Below are 19,664 nucleotides of genomic sequence, written 5' to 3' on the forward strand. Positions count from 1 at the left end.
AAAAAAAGTGACTTGAAAGTAATAAAAGGAGCTAATTGGTGAGCCTAGAATAAGTACAGGAAAACAACAGGAAACAATATGAGAGTAAGCAGTGAGAAAGCAGGTTAAAATAAGCTAAGTTTTTACAGTATCAACATAAACACAGCAGTGGTACTTCATCTGACCTGACAGACTCATACTTTATAATAGAAGCAAGAACAATTTTTTTTTTAAGTTGGACTTCTGTTGTCATGTTCCCTGTTGTAAGACAACAATCTACTTCACAGAATATTGACAGTCTTCACCATATCTGAAGATTTAAGAAAAAAGTGTTAAAATGAGGAAAATGGGCAAGAAAAATAAAACTACCCACAGACTTAAGCAACACCTAACCTTTCTTTTCATCGTTGTCTCATGTTGTAAGTTTACATGTATTGCAGAAGACCAGTTACATATCACTTCACGCCCTTGAATAAATTAGTGCTCTATATGAGAATGATATATTTTATTTAAATAGTGACTACACCTAGCTATTAATATGGAGTCTATTCTTTAAGTTGGTATTTTATTAAATAATAGTTTTCTTGCTTCTTTTTTCAGGAAGGTGTTGGTTGGTAGCAATGGAATGTCTTCAGTGTAAGGAAGACAACATTCGTACCTATCTGGCTAGGAACAAATAATCAATTAGGTTGGAAAAGATCTTCAAGATCATCAATCATCAACATGACAAAATGAATACCATCACTAAACCATGTCCTGTGATGACATTTGTGAAAGCACTATTGGACACAAATTGGTTATATCAATATAAGCCAATTAGGCCTCTCTTAACCAATCAGTTCAGATGATTTATGAATACATGCTCATGTTCATGCTTAAGACCAACTTCCACTTCCTTACCAAGATTTATTTGAGTGCTGTAAACTTGTAAGCACCTTATGTGGCTGCTCCCAAAGCCAGTATACTAACCCCCAAGGGATTCCCTATAGTATTATTTTGCACAGCATACTTAGCCATTACATTAACAATGCAATTCCTTTCAATCCTTTTTAAAAGCAGACAACTAATGCTTGGAGTAGTGCTTCTGTTGGACTTCTAAGTCAAACACAGATGACAGAACATGAGATTTCCTGGTGTGTAAAAATGCAGACAGAGCTTTGCATCTTGATGCAATGATTTCATTGAACAATCTTGTATTTACATTCTAAACACAGAAATCAGTTTTAGCCACAATACTGGAAAGAATCGAAACAGTTAAGAGGATTATATGAAGTATCTAAAGAACCCTGAAAAACACATTTCTGACTTAATATATTTTTAGGCTTACTAGTTACCTTAAATTAGACACCATTTAGAACTAGTTTTCCAACACAGAAAACAAAAATTTTTACTATTAAATATATTTGAGAGAAAATGTACATATGAGAGAAAATATCTACCTTCTGCTTGAGAAGCCGGTGATCTTGCCCATTTCTTAATGCAATTCAGGTGGAACACATGGTAACAATTTTGGCAGCTCCACACAGGGGCTACTATCCGGACTACCTCACAACATACCATACACTCGTACTTCTCTGTGGTCAGCTGCTCAATCAAGGACCCTGCACATAAAATATATTACTTACATGTAAAACATCAGCTAGTTAATAAAAAATAAATTAAATTCCAAGAATTTATGTAAATTTTAACAGAACGTCTTTTTCCTGTGTGGCTCTGAAAATTGTATTATTAGCTTGCCCCTGGAAAATACTTGGTACACATTTCTCTAGTTTCAGAGCAGGAAAAGGGAGTATGAGATTTGCATAAAAGTGCCAACAATAATTTCTGTTGACAAACAACAATCATTGTGATCTTACAAAAGAGTTAATAGCTCTTCGCCTGCAAGATTGAGGTTTTTACACAACATTTTATATGAAATCATAAAAGTTTACATATATATCATTTACATATGTATCATATAAAGTTTACAACAAAAACCTTAAAGCTTATCAACTGTAGGAGTCTGATTCAAAATTAAATTTCATTCCCATCATTATTTCTGGAAGACTACAAAACAAATAATAACAGTGCTGTACCTGCATTATATAAACCAGACCCTCATAAATTGCTTTAGGAGTGGAATTACTGGGAAACAATAGCCAAAACATAGGGCCTTTTGAGCCAAATGAAAGAATTTGAAAAAGGATCTTGAAAATAAAGCAAGAATTCTAAATGAAAGATGAAACAGCCTGAAAACAGAGTTAGATGCACAAATATAACAAAGGCACCACATAACTTCAGTTCTGCCGGATTAACTCTCCCACCAAGTCGAAGATATCAAATACATCTCATAAATACTATTTGACCACGGAATTTTAAAATCTCTTAATTACATAGCTTTTACACCATTTTTACAAGGGAAGTTAGAACCTGTAGCAAATGACAAAGGAAAAATGACTACTAATTCAAAATGTTCTGTACCACACATGATTTTGAGAGCATGACTATAGGTGTATAGGTGTTAAAAGCTGCAAGTGTGTATTGGGATTATGTGGCACTGTTTGGGTACCATGGGGGTGCAGGGATGGCCTCTGTGAAAAGAATGCAGAAATTACCCCATAAGGGCCTATTTCAGCCAGCTCCAACAGGACCTGCTGCTGCCCAGAGATGTGCCAATAAGCAATGCTGTTTATACCTCTGTGAGAGCATTATTTAAGAAAGGGGAAAAAAATTCTGCACAACACCAGCTGGGAGAGAGAGGAGTGAGAAACAGCCTTGCAGACACCAAGGTCAATGAAGAAGGAGAGGGAGGAGGCGCTCCAGGTGCTGCAGCAGAAATTCCCCTGCAGCCTGTGGTGAGGAGCATGGTGGTTGGATCAGGCTGTCCCCCTGCAGCCCATGGTATACCAGGGCAGAGCAGGTTTCCACACTGCAGCCCATTGAGAAAACCACAGTGGAGCAGGTGGGGCTGACCTGAAAGAGGCTGTGACCTGTGGAGGACCCCATTAGAGCAGACTCTGGGCCGGAGCTGTCTCCCACAGAGAGGAGCCCACGCAGGAGCAGGGGTCTGGGGGGAGCTGCCGCCCACCCGTGGGGGACCCGTGCTGGAGCAGTTTGCTCCTGGGGGATGGATGGACCCCGAGGTACAGAGCCGTGTGGGAGCAGTGCTTGGAGAGCTGCTGCCTGTGGGCAGCCCCCGCAGGATCAGTTTGGGAAGGACGGCATCCCGTGGGAGGGACCCCACAGGGAGCAGGGGCAGAGAGGGACCGTGAAGGAGCGGTGGAGACAAAATGCTATAGACTGACCACAGCCCCCACTCCCTGTTCCCCTGCGCTGCCCAGGGGGAAGAGGTGAAAGAGGGTGGATGGGAGGGAAGGTGTTTTCATTTTTTTTGTTTGTTTCTCACCGCTCTAGCTTGTCAGCAATAGGTAATAAATTTCTCTAATCTCCCTATGCTGCGTCAGTTTTGCCCGTGACAGTAACTGTTGAGTGATCTCCCTGTTCACATCTCAACCCTTCAGACCTTTTCATCATACTTTTTCCCCCTTTCCCTTTGAGGAGGGGGAAGCGAGAGAGCGGTTGTGGTGGAGCTCAGCTGCCCGGCTGGGTAAAACCACCACAAAGTGTTCACAGTATTTGCCCTCCTTAATATGGGACAAGCACTTCTGAGCATCACTTCTAGCCATCCTGCATCAAGCACCACAAGATTTAGAATTAACAGTCATTTCTGCTTCCAGTACCCTATGAATTTTACCTGCTGACAAGAAAACAACCATGCCAAAAATTTATTTCCTTACTCTTCTCCAGGAGACTAAAGATATATTGCTCTCAGAAAGGATGGTTGTCACCTAACAGGTAAAAAGATTCAGTCTCCATGAAAATAGTGGCAGATAGTGTTTCCAATACAGGTCCCAGCTGAAGCATGAAAAAGAAGCATTGCCAATGTGGCAGAGGAAAGATCCTTAAGTTCCCTGTAAAAGATCGCTACCTCTTTTTCTGGTTATTGCATATGATGATCTTCACTTAAGGACAATATTTGGAGAAAAATTGACTATCTTTAGTTTTATGATTCAAGTAGAACATCAAATTTCAGGCTCCTGGGCATTTTAAAGCTAGAATGGATCAAGGAAGCTCTTGATCCCTAAGCATCTCGCAAGGGAACAAAGCTTCTTACTGGAGCTGCTTTATGCTTCCTGATTATGCTACTACATTCTAAGCTCTGAAAGAGAAAAATCTTAACACAATTCAACAGCACACTCAAGGTAACGAGAATTAGTGTACCAATCACTTATGTAAGAATAAGGTTAAATCCAGGTTAAACTGTTTCTGGAGAAACAGAAACCAGTACTGTGGCATTGAAGAAATTCAGATTTCCGTTTCATATTTAAGTCCTTAACTGTAGGGGTTGCCACAAAATTCACTCAGGCAGTGAAAACTTAAGGGTGTGTTTTTCACCAACAAAAGCACATGGTTCTACTCCCAGCTTCCAAACAAAACCAGTACACTAGAGATTTTCCATTTCTAATTACCTTTTGGTACTACTGTTGCAAAAAAAAAAAAAAAAAGGAAAATCATCCGGTTAGGAACAGAATGCAATTCTTCAACCAGGAATTTACCTCCTTTTACATAAAACATAAAACAACTTCCTCCACAAAAATCAATTTTTGAATTATCCCTCTCAAGACCAAATGTTCAAAACACCCACAACATATGTTTTAACACAATGCCTGATTAGGCCATCATTTGCAGTTTGGTAGTAAAACAAACTTTTAAAAAAATATATGTTCTCTCTAGTAAACTTACGGGGCATCTGCCCACCAGAAACCACACATTTAGCTTTAGTTCTACCTCTGGAAACTGATACTGGCCTAATGTGAAATAATAAGCATCTTCAGCTAGTCAAGTATGAAGGCAGTTTAAATTATTTAAGATCATATCTTTAATACCATAGTACGCACCAGTCTAGAATGCTTACCTGTATGAGTTTCCTTGTTTTTTGGTATATCGCTTTGCTTCTTCCAGTACTGGGTCCAGCTGAAATGAAGGGAAGATACCTGATCCCCCTTTAGCAGGAACTTTCTTCCATTGCATCTGACAGAGTCAGACAATTCATGCTTGCTCTCACTGGTCAAGTTTTCATCATTTTTGCAAACAGAAAGTTCTTTCTTCCTCTCATTTTTATCTTTTGGAGCATATGCATGTGAAGACTTCTTACCTACTTTTGTATTTTTACTACGATGAGAATCATGTCTTCTCTGACTCTCTTTTTCCGCTGGGGGTTTATTCCACACGGGCTTTCGGGGATATCTTTTGTTTACGTAATTGTAGCCTTTCTGCTCATCCCCACTACCATTCGGTGCCTCACAGAATGCCTTTCCAACAGATGACTCTGAAGAGTCAGACTGACTCAAATCCAAAGATGGAACATTTTCAAACAGCTCTGCTTTCTGTTTAGAGTTAATTCTTTTTTCTCGCTCATGTATTTGCCTTCCCTTCTCCCTGAAACCTCTTCCAGATGCATGCATCAAGTGTGTTTTCTTTGGCTTTGCTCCCCTGCTATCTGCATTAGGTACCTCCCTGTCACTCTCTGAAGAGAGAAGGTCATTATATCCTCTAGGAGGTGCTCTTCTTCCATGTACCATTGCAGCATCTGAAGTTCCTGCACTTGCAGCAGTATCAGTAGTACTTTGTCTTACCTTATTTCTAGTACAGGTGCTATCATTTCTTGATCTGTGCCACCTCTGGCTTTGAAAGTAGCGATTTTTTGAACTTTTACTGGTACCAAAATACTGGTGAAAGTCTTGAGAATTCGCATACTGACTTTCAGGATTAAAAACACCACAATGCTTTGTGGAAGAGTTTTCATAATCCGTAGCTCTTTCAGACAGACTAGAAAATGGTAAACTACTTCTACTCTGATTGCTGCTAGATTCTTTCCTATCTTTATTTACCCAGTTTACATCTGTAGATTGTCTTTCTCCTGAAAGGGAATCAGGGGCATCAGGACTGAGATTCAGTGCACCTAAAAATATAAAGACAAAAAATAAACATGTCTTAAAAAAAATACCATACAGACAAAGGCCTAAAAGTTTAATCAATTGCCAGCTAGACATAACTACTAAAAATAAGTTTCTAGAAACTCAAATTGAATGATAAAGCATCTTGACTTCTTTAGACAAAGCCTGTGATGGCCTAGAGTTAGGAACAGAAAAAAAGCCTAGGATTAAAAAACAAACAAACAGAACACTTGGAGCAGCAATGCATGTATAAGCACGATACATGTCTCTTTCTGTCATTTCTACGACTGAAATGCTAAGAGAGAGGTGCATGTTAGAAACCCCATCTAGCTCAATTCTGAAACTTATTCTCAACAAAAAAGCCCTGGAGTGAAGAGGGACCAAATGAAAGATGGTTAATACTCAAGGATCAGCTCCATGGTCAAGCATGGTCCATCCCAATGAGCAGGAGCTTGGGCAGAAGTGGCCAAACTCACAAAAAGGAAGCGTACAGGGGATGGAAGCAAGGACAGGTAACCTTGGGAGAAATGCAGAGAAATCATGAGAGCATCCAGGAATGAAGTTTGGAAACCTAAAGTCCAAATGGAATCGAGTTTGGTCAGGAACATCAAAGATGACAAGAAGGGCTTCTGTAAGCACAGAGGTGACTAAAGGAAGACCATGGAAAATGTGGGCCCACTGCTGAACAACAAGAGGAACGTCGTTACACGGAACAGGGAAAAGACTGAGGTACTGAAAGCTTTCTTTGTCTCGGTCTTTCCTAGAAAGACTGGCTTTCTGGAATCCAGGCTCCTGGAGACCAGGGGAAAGACTGCAGCAAGGAACATGTATCCTTAGGGGAAGGAGATCAGGTCAGGGCATACTTAAGCAAACTGGACATATGTGCTTCCATGGTCCCTGATGGGATGCACCCACAAGCTCTGAGGGACCTGGTATCACTGTGAGGCCATTCAAAAATCCTTGGTGACTCAGAAGTGTCTGGATACTGGAGGAAAGCAAATGTCCCTCCTACCTCTAAGGAGGAAGGCGCAGAGAGCTACAGGGCAGTAAACCTCACCTCAGTTCTGGGGAAGGAACAGCTGATCGTGGAATTTCCAGGCACATGAAGGACAAGAAAACCATGAGGAAGAGTCACCATGAAGTCACCGAGAGGAAGTCATGTTTGATCATAGAATCACAGAATCATAGAATCATAGAATCATAGAATATCCTGAGTTGGAAGGGACCCTTAAGGATCATCAAGTCCAACTCTCGACACCGCACGGGTCTACCCAAAAGTTCAGACCATGTGCCTAAGTTCACAGTCCAATCTCTTCTTAAATTCAGACAGGCTCGGTGCAGTGACCACTTCCCTGGGGAGCCTGTTCCAGTGTGTAACCACCCTCTCTGTGAAGAACCCCCTCCTGACGTCCAGCCTAAATTTCCCCTGCCTCAGCTTAACCCCGTTCCCGCGGGTCCTGTCACTGGTGTTAATGGAGAAAAGGTCTCCTGCCTCTTGACACCCCCTTACGAGGAAGTTGTAGACTGTGATGAGGTCTCCCCTCAGCCTCCTCTTCTCCAGGCTGAACAGGCCCAGTGACCTCAGCCGTTCCTTGTACGTCTTCCCCTCAAGGCCTTTCACCATCTTCGTAGCCCTCCTCTGGACACTTTCCAACAGTTTCATGTCCTTTTTATACTGTGGTGCCCAGAACTGCACACAGTACTCGAGGTGAGGCCGCACCAGCGCAGAGTAGAGCGGGACAATCACCTCCCTTGACCTACTAGCGATGCCGTTCTTGATGCACCCCAGGATACGATTGGCCCTCCTGGCTGCCAGGGCACACTGCTGGCTCATATTCAACTTGCTGTCTACCACGACCCCCAGATCCCTCTCTTCTAGGCTGCTCTCCAGCGTCTCATCGCCCAGTCTGTACATGCAGCCAGGGTTTCCCCGTCCCAGGTGCAGGACCCGGCACTTGCTCTTATTGAACTTCATGCGGTTGGTGATCGCCCAGCTCTCCAACCTGTCCAGATCCCTCTGCAAGGCCTTTACGCCCTCATTTGAGTCCACAACTCCTCCAAGTTTGGTGTCATCAGCAAACTTGCTCAAAATACCCTCTATTCCTACATCCAGATCGTTTATAAAAATATTGAAAAGTACCGGTCCTAAAATGGAGCCTTGAGGGACCCCACTGGTGACCGCCCGCCAGCCTGACGCAGCTCCATTTACCATAACCCTTTGGGCCCTGCCCGTTAGCCAATTGCTCACCCATCGTATGATGTTTTTATTTAGCTGTATGGTGGACATTTTGTCCAGTAGGATCCTATGGGAAACCGTGTCAAAAGCCTTGCTGAAGTCCAAAAAAATCACATCAGCTGGTTTCCCTTGGTCCACCATACGGGTGATCTTATCATAAAAGGAAATCAGGTTAGTTAGGCAGGACCTACCCTTCACAAACCCATGCTGGCTGGGACCAATGACTGCTTTGTCCCCCAGGTGCGCCTCAATGAGTCCGAGAACCAACTTCTCCATGATTTTACCAGGCACTGACGTGAGACTGACAGGCCTGTAATTGCTAGGGTCTTCTTTCTGACCCTTCTTGAAAATTGGCACAACATTTGCCAGCTTCCAGTCTACCGGGACCTCTCCAAATTCCCAGGATCGTTGAAAAATAATTGAGAGAGGTTCCGCGATGACATCCGCCAGCTCTTTCAGCACCCGGGGATGAATCCCATCCGGACCCATGGACTTGTAGGGATCCAGGTGGAGTAGCAAATCCCGCACACGTTCAGGGTCAGTTGGGAGTTTGTCATCCCCACCGTCCCGGCCCTCCAGCTCAGGGCACCCTGGGTCCCGAAGCCCATCATCGGCATTGAAGACAGAGGCAAAGAAGGCGTTAAGCGTCTCTGCTTTGCCTACGTCATCGTCTGTGAGGAGACCTTCCCTATCAAGGAGCGGCCCTATGTTTTCTTTAGTTCTCCTTTTTCCATTTACATATCTAAAAAAACCCTTTTTATTTTCTCTCACAGACACAGCCAGCTTCAACTCTAGCTGTGCTTTGGCCACTCGAACTTTCTCCCTACAAACACGAACAGCATCCCTGTATTCTTTCCATGACGCCTGGCCCTCCTTCCAGTAGTAAAACACTCTCTGTTTCCGCCTAATCTCCATTAGAACATTCCTGGTCAGCCACACCGGCCTCCTGCCCCGCCTGCCTGACTTGCGATATTTTGGAATTGCCTTATCTTGTGCTTCTAGGAGGCATCGCTTAAAGAGTGACCAGCACTGGTGGACATCGAGGCCTTCAAGAGCAGTTTCCCAGGGGACCTTACTGACTAGTTCCCTGAGCAGCCTGAAGTCCGCTTTCCCCATATCTAGGGATGAGGTTTTGGTGGCACTTTTCCTTCTGTCACCATAAATTTTGAACTCAACCACTTCATGGTCGCTATGACCGAGGCGGCCACCAATCACCACATCTCCCACCAGACCCTCTCTGTTTTCTAGCAACAGGTCTAGGAGGGCACCTTTCCTAGTTGGCTCCGTTAGCACCTGTACCAAGAAGTTATCATCTAGGTGCTTCATGAACCTCCTGGACTTGCTCGTGTCAGTCGTGTGGCACTCCCAGTTAACGTCCGGCAAGTTGAAGTCCCCCATAAGGACAAGGGGAGTTAATCTCGAGGCCTCTCTTAGTTCTGTAAAGAATAATTTATCGGTGCTATCATCCTGGCCAGGCGGTCTGTAATAGACTCCCACAACGACATCCCCTTTATTCGTTCGTCCCTTGATCCTTACCCAGAGGCTCTCAACTTTGCCATCGCCGACCTGAAGTTCCACACAGTCCAGCCCCTGCTTCACATACATCGCCACCCCACCACCTCGCCTACCCTGCCTGTCCCTCCTGAAGAGCCTGTAACCATCTATCGCAACACCCCAGTCACAGGACTCATCCCACCAGGTTTCGCTTATGCCGATGATGTCGTAGTTGCGGGACTGGGCCAGGACTTCTAGCTCATCTATTTTATTCCTCATACTGCGTGCGTTTGTGTAAAAGCACTTCAGGTGCGTCTCCTTACACTCAGCACCTTGTGGATCTGACCAAAGGACCCCACTGGCACACAGCCCCTCTGATTCTAGCGTACCATCCCTTAGGTCTTCACCGGCTCGCCTGGTTTTAGCCCCTTCCCCCTTCGACTCTAGTTTAAAGCCCTATCTATCAGCCCTGCCAACTCCTGACCTAAGATCCTTACCCCTCTCCGAGAGAGGCGCATCCCATCCGGTGCCATCAGGCCCGGTGTAGCATAGACCTTCCCATGATCAAAGAAACCGAAATTCTGCCGGTCACACCAGTCTCGAAGCCACGAGTTTATGCGAACAGTACGTCTTTCAGCTTCGAGTACGTCTTTCAGCTTCGAACCTGACAAGCTTCTCTGATGGCCAGATGGATGAGGGGAGAGCAGAGACTATTGTCTACCTGGACTGCAGTAAGGCCTTTGACACTGTCCCCCCAGAAGACCCTTACAGACAAGCTGCTATGTTTGGGCTAGATGGACAGGCAGTGAGGTGGGCTGAAAACTGGCTGAATGGACAGGCCCACAGGGTGGTGACCAGTGTCACAAAGTCTAGTTGGAGGACAGTAACTAGCAGTATACCTCAGGGGCCATTACTGGTTCCAGTTGTGTTTAACATCTTCATTAATGACCTGGATGATGGTGCAGAGCATACCCCAGCAGGTTTGTAGATGACACAAAACTGGCAGGAGTGGCTGATTCACCAGGGGGTCATGCTGCCATCCAGGGGACATTGACAAGCTGGAGAAATGGGCTGGCAGGAACCTCATGAAGTTCAATAAGGGGACGTTCAAAGTTCTGCACCTGGGGAAGAACCACCCATGGCCCATTTTAGGGTCATCCACCTAGAAAGCAGCTTTGCAGAAAGGGACCTGGGGGACTAGTGGACACCAATTTGTATGTGAGTCTGCAATGTGCCCTTGTGGCTAAGCAGACTAACAGTATTCTGGGCTGCAACAGAAATAAAAAATGAAATGAAAATACTGCCAGCAGGACGACAGAGGTGATCCTTCCCCTCTACGAAGCACTGATGAAGCCACACCTGGAATACTGCACCCAGTTCTGGGCTCCTCAGTAACAGAGATACACCTGCATACCTGAGTGAGTCCAACAATGGGCCATGAAAATGATGAACAGTCTGGAGCATCTCTCCTCTGAAGGAAGGCCAAGAGAGTTGGGACTGTTCAGCCTAGAGACAAGGAGGTTCAGGAGGGATCTTATCCAAGTATGTAAGTCCCTGAAGGGGATGGGGGTATAACAGGGACAGAGCCAGGCTCTTTTTAGTGGTGCACAGTGAAAGGACAAGAGGCAACAGGTCCAAAACTGAGACAGAAGAGCTTCCTTCCCTCTGAACATTAGCAAACACGCCTTCACTGTGTGGGTGCTTTTTGAAAGCACCTTCCAAATAACATGCAAATTTGAAGAAACAGATGGAAAACCATAAAACAGATATAAAACACCTCAGTAATATTAATAATTAAGACTTTTTTTTTTAATCATCCATGAATAGGATTCCTATTCTTACTGCCAGCTTTTACATTGTAAAAAAAATAATCCAGAGAAATGGTAAATTCTACTAACTCAATTGATTACTGTCTGCCAAGACAAGAAACAGCAGAACACATACAAAAATACAATAAACAGTGGCTAACCATGGCTCAGATTTCCTCTGACAGTTACATGTAAATACATAAATCTCCCAAGAGAAAGGAAACATCTACAGCTAGATTCTAGCCTGTATTTCTATAAAATAATCAAAGAAGGTTCATATTCTCAGCACGTTAAATTGAATGAAGAGCCATTAATGAAGGTGTTTTAATAATAATCTTGAGGCATCCAGCTCAAAATTTAGCAGTCAGTCAGGCAATCACTGGTTATTACATGCTTTGTTTATACACTAGCTCCCAGGAGAAGGCCAAGTTCATTTCAGGGCAGACAGATGTCATCAGTTTCAAACCAAGGCCTGCAGCAAAATCTCCTTCACCACCACTCACAGAGGGGAGGGGGGCAATAACACAGGAGAGTGGAAGTTGGCAACACGGATGAAGTCCTTTCATCCATGCTCCTGTTCAAAGGGAAAGGGTTTGAAAGGGCCAGTTTGATGTAGCAAACCAACAGATGCTTACAGGACTGGTGCCACAGGCAGGGCTTTGGCTACTTAGACCATGGGACTGGCTTTGAGAAGCCTGGGCTGCTGGGGGCTGATGGGGTCCACCTGTCAGAGCATCTTTGAAGAGCATCTGTGGTGACAGGTTGCCAAGCTGGTGAAGAGGGCTTTAAACTAAAGTTGCTGGGGGAAGGGAACCTCAACCCATCCTGCTCCTCCCAGTTTGATGCTGGTGTCAGAGATGCCCACCCAGAGCCTGGAGAAGGGTCACGGGTCAGCAGGGGAGCACCTGAGGAGCAGCACAAAGGACTTTTGGCCACCCCAGTAAGTAAGCTTCATTCGGGGACCCAACGTAAATGCCTCTATGATAGCGCAGTAGCATGGGGAATAAACAAGAGGAGTTAAGAGATGTACACACGCCTGCAGGGCTGTGACCTCACTGAAACTACGGAGGTATGGCGGAACAGCTCCCATGACTGGAGTGTTGGCATGGAAGGATACCGGCTCTTTAGGAAGGACAGGCAGGGGACGTGAGGAGGGGGTGTCACCCTCTATGTCAATGAGCAGCTGGAGTGTACAGAGCTCTGCCTGTCCCACACAACATCCCCGTCAGGACTGGAGAGACATGAATTTGACACAGAGACCACTTGATCGATAAGGAATTGGCTGGATGGTTGCACTCAAAGTGTTGTCAACAGCTCAGTGTCCAAGTGGAGATCAGTGGCGAGTGGTGTTCTTCAGGGGTCAGTACTGGGACCAGTGCTGTTTAACGTCTTTGTCAGTGACATGGACAGAGGGATTGAGTGTACCTTCAGCATGTTTGCTGAAGACACCAAGCTGTGTGGTGTGGTCAACAAGCTTTAGAGGGAAACAATCCACTGGTATGTAACAAATTCAGGTAGCTACCTTTTCAGGTTACTAAATTTCGTGAGGACTTAGGCCACAGTAAGAGCTCTGTATCACCTGCTCCTGGTATTCAGTGGTGACTGAGGAACAGCGAGCGGCATCGTGTGGGGACCTGGGTGGTGCTGATGGGGAAGGGGGGGATGTGCTGACTAAGGATGGTGCCAGATGAGAGCCTGCCCTGGGAGATAGCAGAAGCCATCCTGCCCTGCAACAAAGAACCACCAGTCTGAAGGAACATAACATATATGCAGTGAGAACTAATTAGACTATTGTAAAGGTATGTAAGACTGTACAGGAGACAAAGATCGTACACATATAGGAAGCCAGGGAAAGTTTTGAGCGGGGTCCCTCCTTGGAGGAACCCAGCTCGAGCTGATACGTGGGTATCATTAAGTTTTCACTGAATTAAATAAGACTTTACTCTTTGAGTGAATTTTGGATGCCAGAGGAAACCCACTCTAGTAGGGCAAACAACAGGTTCCCCCTAACACGCTGCAGAGAACAGATGCCATCCAGAGGGACCTAGACAGGCTTGACAGCTGAGCCCATGTGAACCTCCTGCAATTCAACAAGGTCAAGTGCAAGGGCCGGCACCTGGGCTAGAGCAGTCCCAAATGCAAATACAAGCTGGATGGAGAATAGATTGAGAGCAGACCTGAGAAGGACTTGGGGGTGTTGGTGATGAGGAGCTCAACACGAGCCAGCAATGTGTGCCTGCAGCCCAGAAAGCCAACCGTATCCTGGGCTGCATCAAAAGAAGCGTGGCCAGCAGGTCGAGAGGTGATTCTCCTTTTCTACTCTGTTCTTGTGAGACTGCATTCAGCTCTGGGGTCCCCAGCACAAGAAAGACATGGACCTATCAGAGCAAGTCCAGAGGAGAGCTGCAAAGACGATCAGAGGGCTGGAGCACCTTCACTATAGAGACAGGCTGAAGGTGCTGGCGTTGTTCAGCTTGGTGAAGAGATGGCTCCAAGGAGACGTTACAGCAGTCTTCCAGTACTTAAAGGGGGGCTACAGGAAAGCCAGGGAGGGACTCTTTGACAGGGAGTATAGTTATAGTACAAAGAGTAATGATTTTAAACTAGAACAGGGCAGATTTTGATTAGATTTTAGGAAGCAATTCTTTACTCAGAGGGTGGTGAGGCACTGGAACAGGCTGCACAGAGGACCTGTTGATGCACCATCCCTAGAAGCATTTAAGGCCAGGCTGGATGGGACTTTGACCAACCTGGTATGGTGGAAGGTGTCCCTATCGACATTGGGGAGGGTTAGCACCAGATGATCTTTAAGGTCTCTTCTGACCCAAACCATTTTATGATTCTGTGACTCAAAGCAATTCAAATTCTGAAAGGTTATTTCTGAAGATAAGTGACAGCATACAGTGTGTACACATCAGTCTATTTGTAGACAACACCAGATATATCCAGATACAAAATAGTCCAATCAGCTGAACACAAAAGCACACACAACAGGGAAGACACACTGCAGATCTTATAGTACCTGTTTTATACTGTGCCAGGAAAAAAAAGCAAAAAAAGAATGGTACATTATGGAAATCCAAAGCTTTTTGATAGCTTTGGAAGCATAAAACATCTTCCTCACAGAACAACCTCAATCTTTTCTGTCTTCTCTGGGCATTTTATATAACTGTATTCAACTACATCATGCTATAATTTTCACAGACAACGCAGATTTGCGAAAGACTGGATTTCTTTCTCAACAGGAATGATATTGTTTCAAGCTTAAAGAACCATGCAGTGGGACCCATTTTCATGCAAAACAAAATGCCCATCCGAAACTTACTATTTATTCCAACTGTGACAGCTCATCTATTAAAAGATATGTTCCCTTCCCACAACTCTTTCCAGAAATTAGAGAAAGAATGACACACAAAAGCACCACTATCATGGAATCACTGAATGGCTGAGGGTGGAAAGGAACTCTTCAGATCATCCATAGCCCAAACACCCTGCTTGAGCTATGCCCAGTCAGGTTTGAAACACCTCTATGGACAGCCTCCACAACCTCTCTGCAACCTGTTCTAGACCACCCTCACGATAAAAACACTTCTTGTGTTCAGACAGAATTTCATGTACTTTGACATTTACCCTTCACTCAATACCACTGAGAAGAGCCTGGATCCATAATTATTTACCTACTCTCTCCTGAGCCTTCTCTTTTCGAGGCCACAAAGTCCCAGATCTCTCAGTCTCTCCCCTTTATGAGTGATGCTCCCACGCCTTAATCATCTTGGTAGCCCTTTGCTGGACTTTCTCCACTAAGGGAAATCTTCCTCATAGTGGGGAGCCCAGAACTGGACACAATACTACAGTTGCAGCCTTACCAGTGCTGACTACAGCCTCCCTTGACCATTTGGCAACATTCTTCGAAATGCAGTCTGGGGTACTGTTGACCTTGCAGTAAGGGTTTATTTCTGGCTCATGGTCAACTTTTAATCCATGAAGGACCCCAAGGTCCCTCTCTGCAGAGCTGCTTGCCAGCCAGTTGGCCCCCAAAGTGTATTAGTGCATATTACTATGCTCTTCTCTCCCTACATTACTGTCCAAATTCAATGCACCCACATTAAGAACAAAATATTAAGTTTTGGCTGGCCCACTTGAAGAAGACAGAAGAAAAATATTTAAGTAGGGAGAACTACAACTTCACCATAAATAGCTTTGTAAGTCTAAGGGAAATATCTACTGCAGAATGACTTTTGCATAAGGACTAAATGCATTATGAGTTTTCACTCTCTCGTTCACCCTTACAGCACACTGTTCAATGCTTTGTAGCAGCTCCTTGATACCTTCATTTTAATGACTTGCTGTATGAGGAAACAGAACCCACTTGTCATTGTAAAGGCAAAAAGGCAAAACTACATTTAACAGCAATTGCAGCAACTGATGGGGAAAAAATCTGTAATGTCTATTAAATACAAATACAACCTTTCATTTGGGATGTCTCTTCCAGGTGCACAAGGCTGGAAACTGGAAAGGTACACCAGCATGCCAAATCACTCCACAACTGTCTTGTTCATTATATTCTTCCCCTGGATCTCAATAACCATTCACTATTATCAAAATATCCTGTTCAGGTTGCACATGTGCCATGACCTAAACCAGCCATTCTTTGACCTCAACTGCTTCCCCTGGTATAACCTGAGACCAGAAATATTTTTCACATTTAATCTCTCAAAGTCAGGCTGTCCATGAAGTTCTGCAGTGGGTTCACATGGCAAGGTTTTGGTAGCGGGGGGCTATAGCGGTGGCTTCTGTGAGAACAATCCAGAAGCAACCCCATGTTAGATAATGAACCTGGTGCCTGCCAGAGCTGTGCCAATAAGTGATGTTGTTTGCGCCTCCATGAAAGTATATTTAAAACAGTGGAAAAAAAAAAAAAAAAACAAAACCTGCTGCAGAACAGCAGCTGGGAGAGTGAGGAGCGAGAAACAGCCTTGCAGACACCAAGGTCAGTGAAGGAGGGGGAGAGGTGCTCCAGGTGCCGGAGCAGAATTCCCCTGCAGCCTGTGGAGAGGCCCCTGGTGGAGCAGGCTGTCCCCCTGCAGCCCATGGGTCCCACATGGAGCAGATCTCCACGCTGCAGCCCCCCCATGGGTGGAGGAGCCCCCGGTGGAGCAGGTGGATGTGGCCTGGAGGAGGCTGCGGCCCATGGAGAGCCCCCGCAGGAGCAGGCCCCGGGCCGGAGCTGCAGCCCGTGGAGAGGAGCCCACGCAGGAGCAGGGGGCTGGGGGGAGCTGCCACCCACCCGTGGGGGACCCGTGCTGGAGCAGTTTGCTCCTGGGGGATGGATGGATGGACCCCATGGGACGGAGCCACATTTGGAGCAGTTCTTGAAGAGCTGCAGCCTGTGGGAAGCCCACACCAGATCAGTTCGGGAAGGATGGCATCCTGGGGTAGGAGATGGAACAGGGTGGATGGGGGGAAGGCATTTTTGGTTTCTTTTTTTTGTTTTTTTCTCACTTCTCTGGCTTGTTAGTTACAGGCATTAAATCGTACTATCTCCCTACTCTGAGTCTGTTTTGCCTGTCACGGTAATTGCCATCTCCCCATCCTTATCTCAACCCTTGAGGCCTTTTCATTTTATTTTCTCTCCCTTTCCCTTTGAGGAGGGGGAGTGAGACAGCACCTGAGATGGAGCTCGGCTGCCCACCTGAGTAAAACCATCACAATTTCCTAGACAAAAGCTATTTCACATCTTAATATCGCACAAACACAAATCCAGAATTACCTAAGAAATGAGTCTCAACGACACGATACATATTACCAGGGCAAGGAACAAACTCCAGAACTTGATGCCATGTGACAATACCTGGGTTAGCTTCTGTATTTTAAAGCAAATATAGAAGCAGTGAACAGCCCAGGCTAATTTACCATTTTTAGTAACACAGTTTAGCTCAATATAATTATATAAGGCTTTATTCCAATGCATATGCACTGCAGAAAAGGTTTCAGCACCTGAGCTGACTCACAACCTGACAGCACAGAGATGAACAGACAAGCTGCTTGCAGTAGCTCCTCTTTACTAGTCCGAAACTATCAGACTACTCTGAACGTGTCACAGGCCCACATCAAGGCTGTGGACCTATTTTCATGCCATCAAAAATGAACTCAAATGACTTTTCCCTCTTCGCTCACTGCCTGGGTGCTGAGAACAGAGGAGAAGAGGTTGAAGGTGGTATCAGCAGTACAGGCTAATGATATCCTTAGTCTGAATTAACTCCAGAAACTCATATTTTAACAGATTTATATTACAACAAATATTTGTATTTTCTTCTTTACCCTCTGCTATGAAAGTCCAGGACACACTACCTGGCAGAGATTTAACAACCTTATTGACAATGAATGTAGTTAGCTCGTCAAGTGAGCCCAAAGTTACACAGATTACCTGAAAAGTCTACCCAGACTGAAAGAAAAGGAAATGATGAAAGCACTAAACATCATGAATGACTGCAGGCAGGCGCTATTTCTAGTTACACGCCCAGGACACAATTCAGCAGGAGTCCTGCAGCTATGCGCCCACAACAGCACCGGGCAAGCCATTAAAGGTGAGGCTGGGATGTGTCTGGAGAGGCTGCTCCCTCCTCCTCGTCAGCAATCACACCCAGTGAACTTAGTTTGATCCTGCACCTTAAAAACCATCACTGGGGGGAAAAAGAAATAAAAAATTAACTTTTTTTTTATTGTGGTGCTCAGTCCCGTTCCAGGCTCAGCACCCAAGCTCCTCTCGGCACGTGGGAGGTCGGTTGGAGGGGGTTGGGGGAGCACTCACTAACAGCCCCCTGCACAACCCCACAAAACGCCTTCAGTGAGGCATTTAACCCTACGAGCTCCCGTGCGACCGGGGCAGGCCACCGGGGGGAAGGGGGCGATGCGGGCAGGCGAAGATGGCGGTGGTCAGAGCAGCAGCAAGTTTCCCAGGGACCACACATCTCCGCGACTTTATTTATTTATTATTATTATTTTTATTATTTTGGTCCCCGTTGTCCCATCACGCCGCCGCAACTCGCCCCATCTTCCCCCAGCCCACAGCCCTCCCCGGGACCCTCCAAGTTGCGGTACAACAACAGGTGGTGCCGCGGCCATAACGGCCCCAACGGCCCCTAACGGCCGTGCCCTGCGCCGTGCCGGGCTCCAACCGCTCCCCCCCCCGCCCCCCCCCCGCTCCCAGCGGCCGCACTCACCTGCGCCCAGCCGCGCTTCCGCCATGCCGCCGCTCCCCCCCCCGCCCCCGCCCCGGGACCCCGCCGCCGCCGCGCAGGCGCAGTGGCCCCGCAGCGCCCCTCCCCGCCGAGTGCGGCTCGGCGCGCGCAGCCGCAGCGGGGCTGGAGCGGGGAGGGGGGGGGGGCGGGGCCGGGGGCGGGAGGGGGCGCGAGGGCGGGAGGCAGCCATGGGCTGAGGGGAGGGGAGGGGAGGGGAGGGAAGGGAAGGGAAGGGAAGGGAAGGGAAGGGAAGGGAAGGGAAGGGAAGGGAAGGGAAGGGGAACAGTGACAAAGAAGTATCAGCGCTGGCAGTGAATTGGCTTGTCAATAAACTTTGTGTCTATGTTGTCTTTGCCACCGCACTGGTTGCCTTCCAGAGCCTGGGCTAACTTTGTTGTGTGCTGGGAAGCCCACACAAGGCTGCCCGTGATGCCGTCAGTGCTGCAGGCAGATCTTGTCGTGCTCCAGCTCCAAATGCTCCCCAGAACTGCGTGCTTTGTCATAATGCGGCTCTCGGCACCAGTGTTGAGCCATTGTATGATTCACACTTCCCTGCAGAGGTTTAGTGCCATGGTTACAGTACATCTACAGAACGGTTCTCTACTTTTGCCGTTGTGGTGTAGCTCCGGAGTCCTCACAGAGCTGCTGATCTTTTTAAGCACTGCCGAGTAACTTTGCAGTGCCATAGCAACTGCAGCTCTGAAGAACAGCACCGCCGAGGAACACGACTGCACGCAAGCTCTGCGTTCTGCCCTCCGCACCCTCACCCGTTCTCAGATCAAGGTCCAATCTGTGACATAGTTCTTCCCCTCTTAGTAAAGTTCACGGCTCGAAACACCTTAAAGAAGCCGTGGGCCTTTTGCAGAAACTCTAGTTGCTGAAAGGCACCCCAGACTCCTGCCACTGCTGC

The 19,664-nt window shown here is 46.4% G+C and overlaps 1 protein-coding gene across 4 annotated transcripts in view; it reads right to left on the reverse strand.

Annotated features, from left to right (window-relative positions):
- Positions 1-18,762, reverse strand: part of NFX1 (nuclear transcription factor, X-box binding 1) — a 65,457-nt gene extending 46,695 nt beyond the window's left edge. For 3 of the 4 annotated variants that reach the window (XM_082752563.1, XM_082752565.1, XM_082752562.1), the window contains exons 1-2: positions 4,934-6,175; positions 1,419-1,580 (exon numbers count right to left, since the gene is read on the reverse strand). In XM_082752563.1, the coding sequence (XP_082608689.1) occupies positions 1,419-1,580; positions 4,934-6,071 (1,300 nt within the window). In that variant the 5' untranslated portion in view covers positions 6,072-6,175. Of the gene's footprint in view, positions 1-1,418; positions 1,581-4,933; positions 6,176-18,736 lie in introns of those variants that run through there. The other variant, XM_082752564.1, reaches the window with a different exon arrangement.
- Between the last annotated feature and the right edge of the window lie 902 nt (positions 18,763-19,664).

This window comes from Aythya marila (genome assembly GCF_965140915.1).
Source record: "Aythya marila genome assembly, chromosome: 2".
Classification (NCBI taxonomy): domain Eukaryota; kingdom Metazoa; phylum Chordata; class Aves; order Anseriformes; family Anatidae; genus Aythya; species Aythya marila.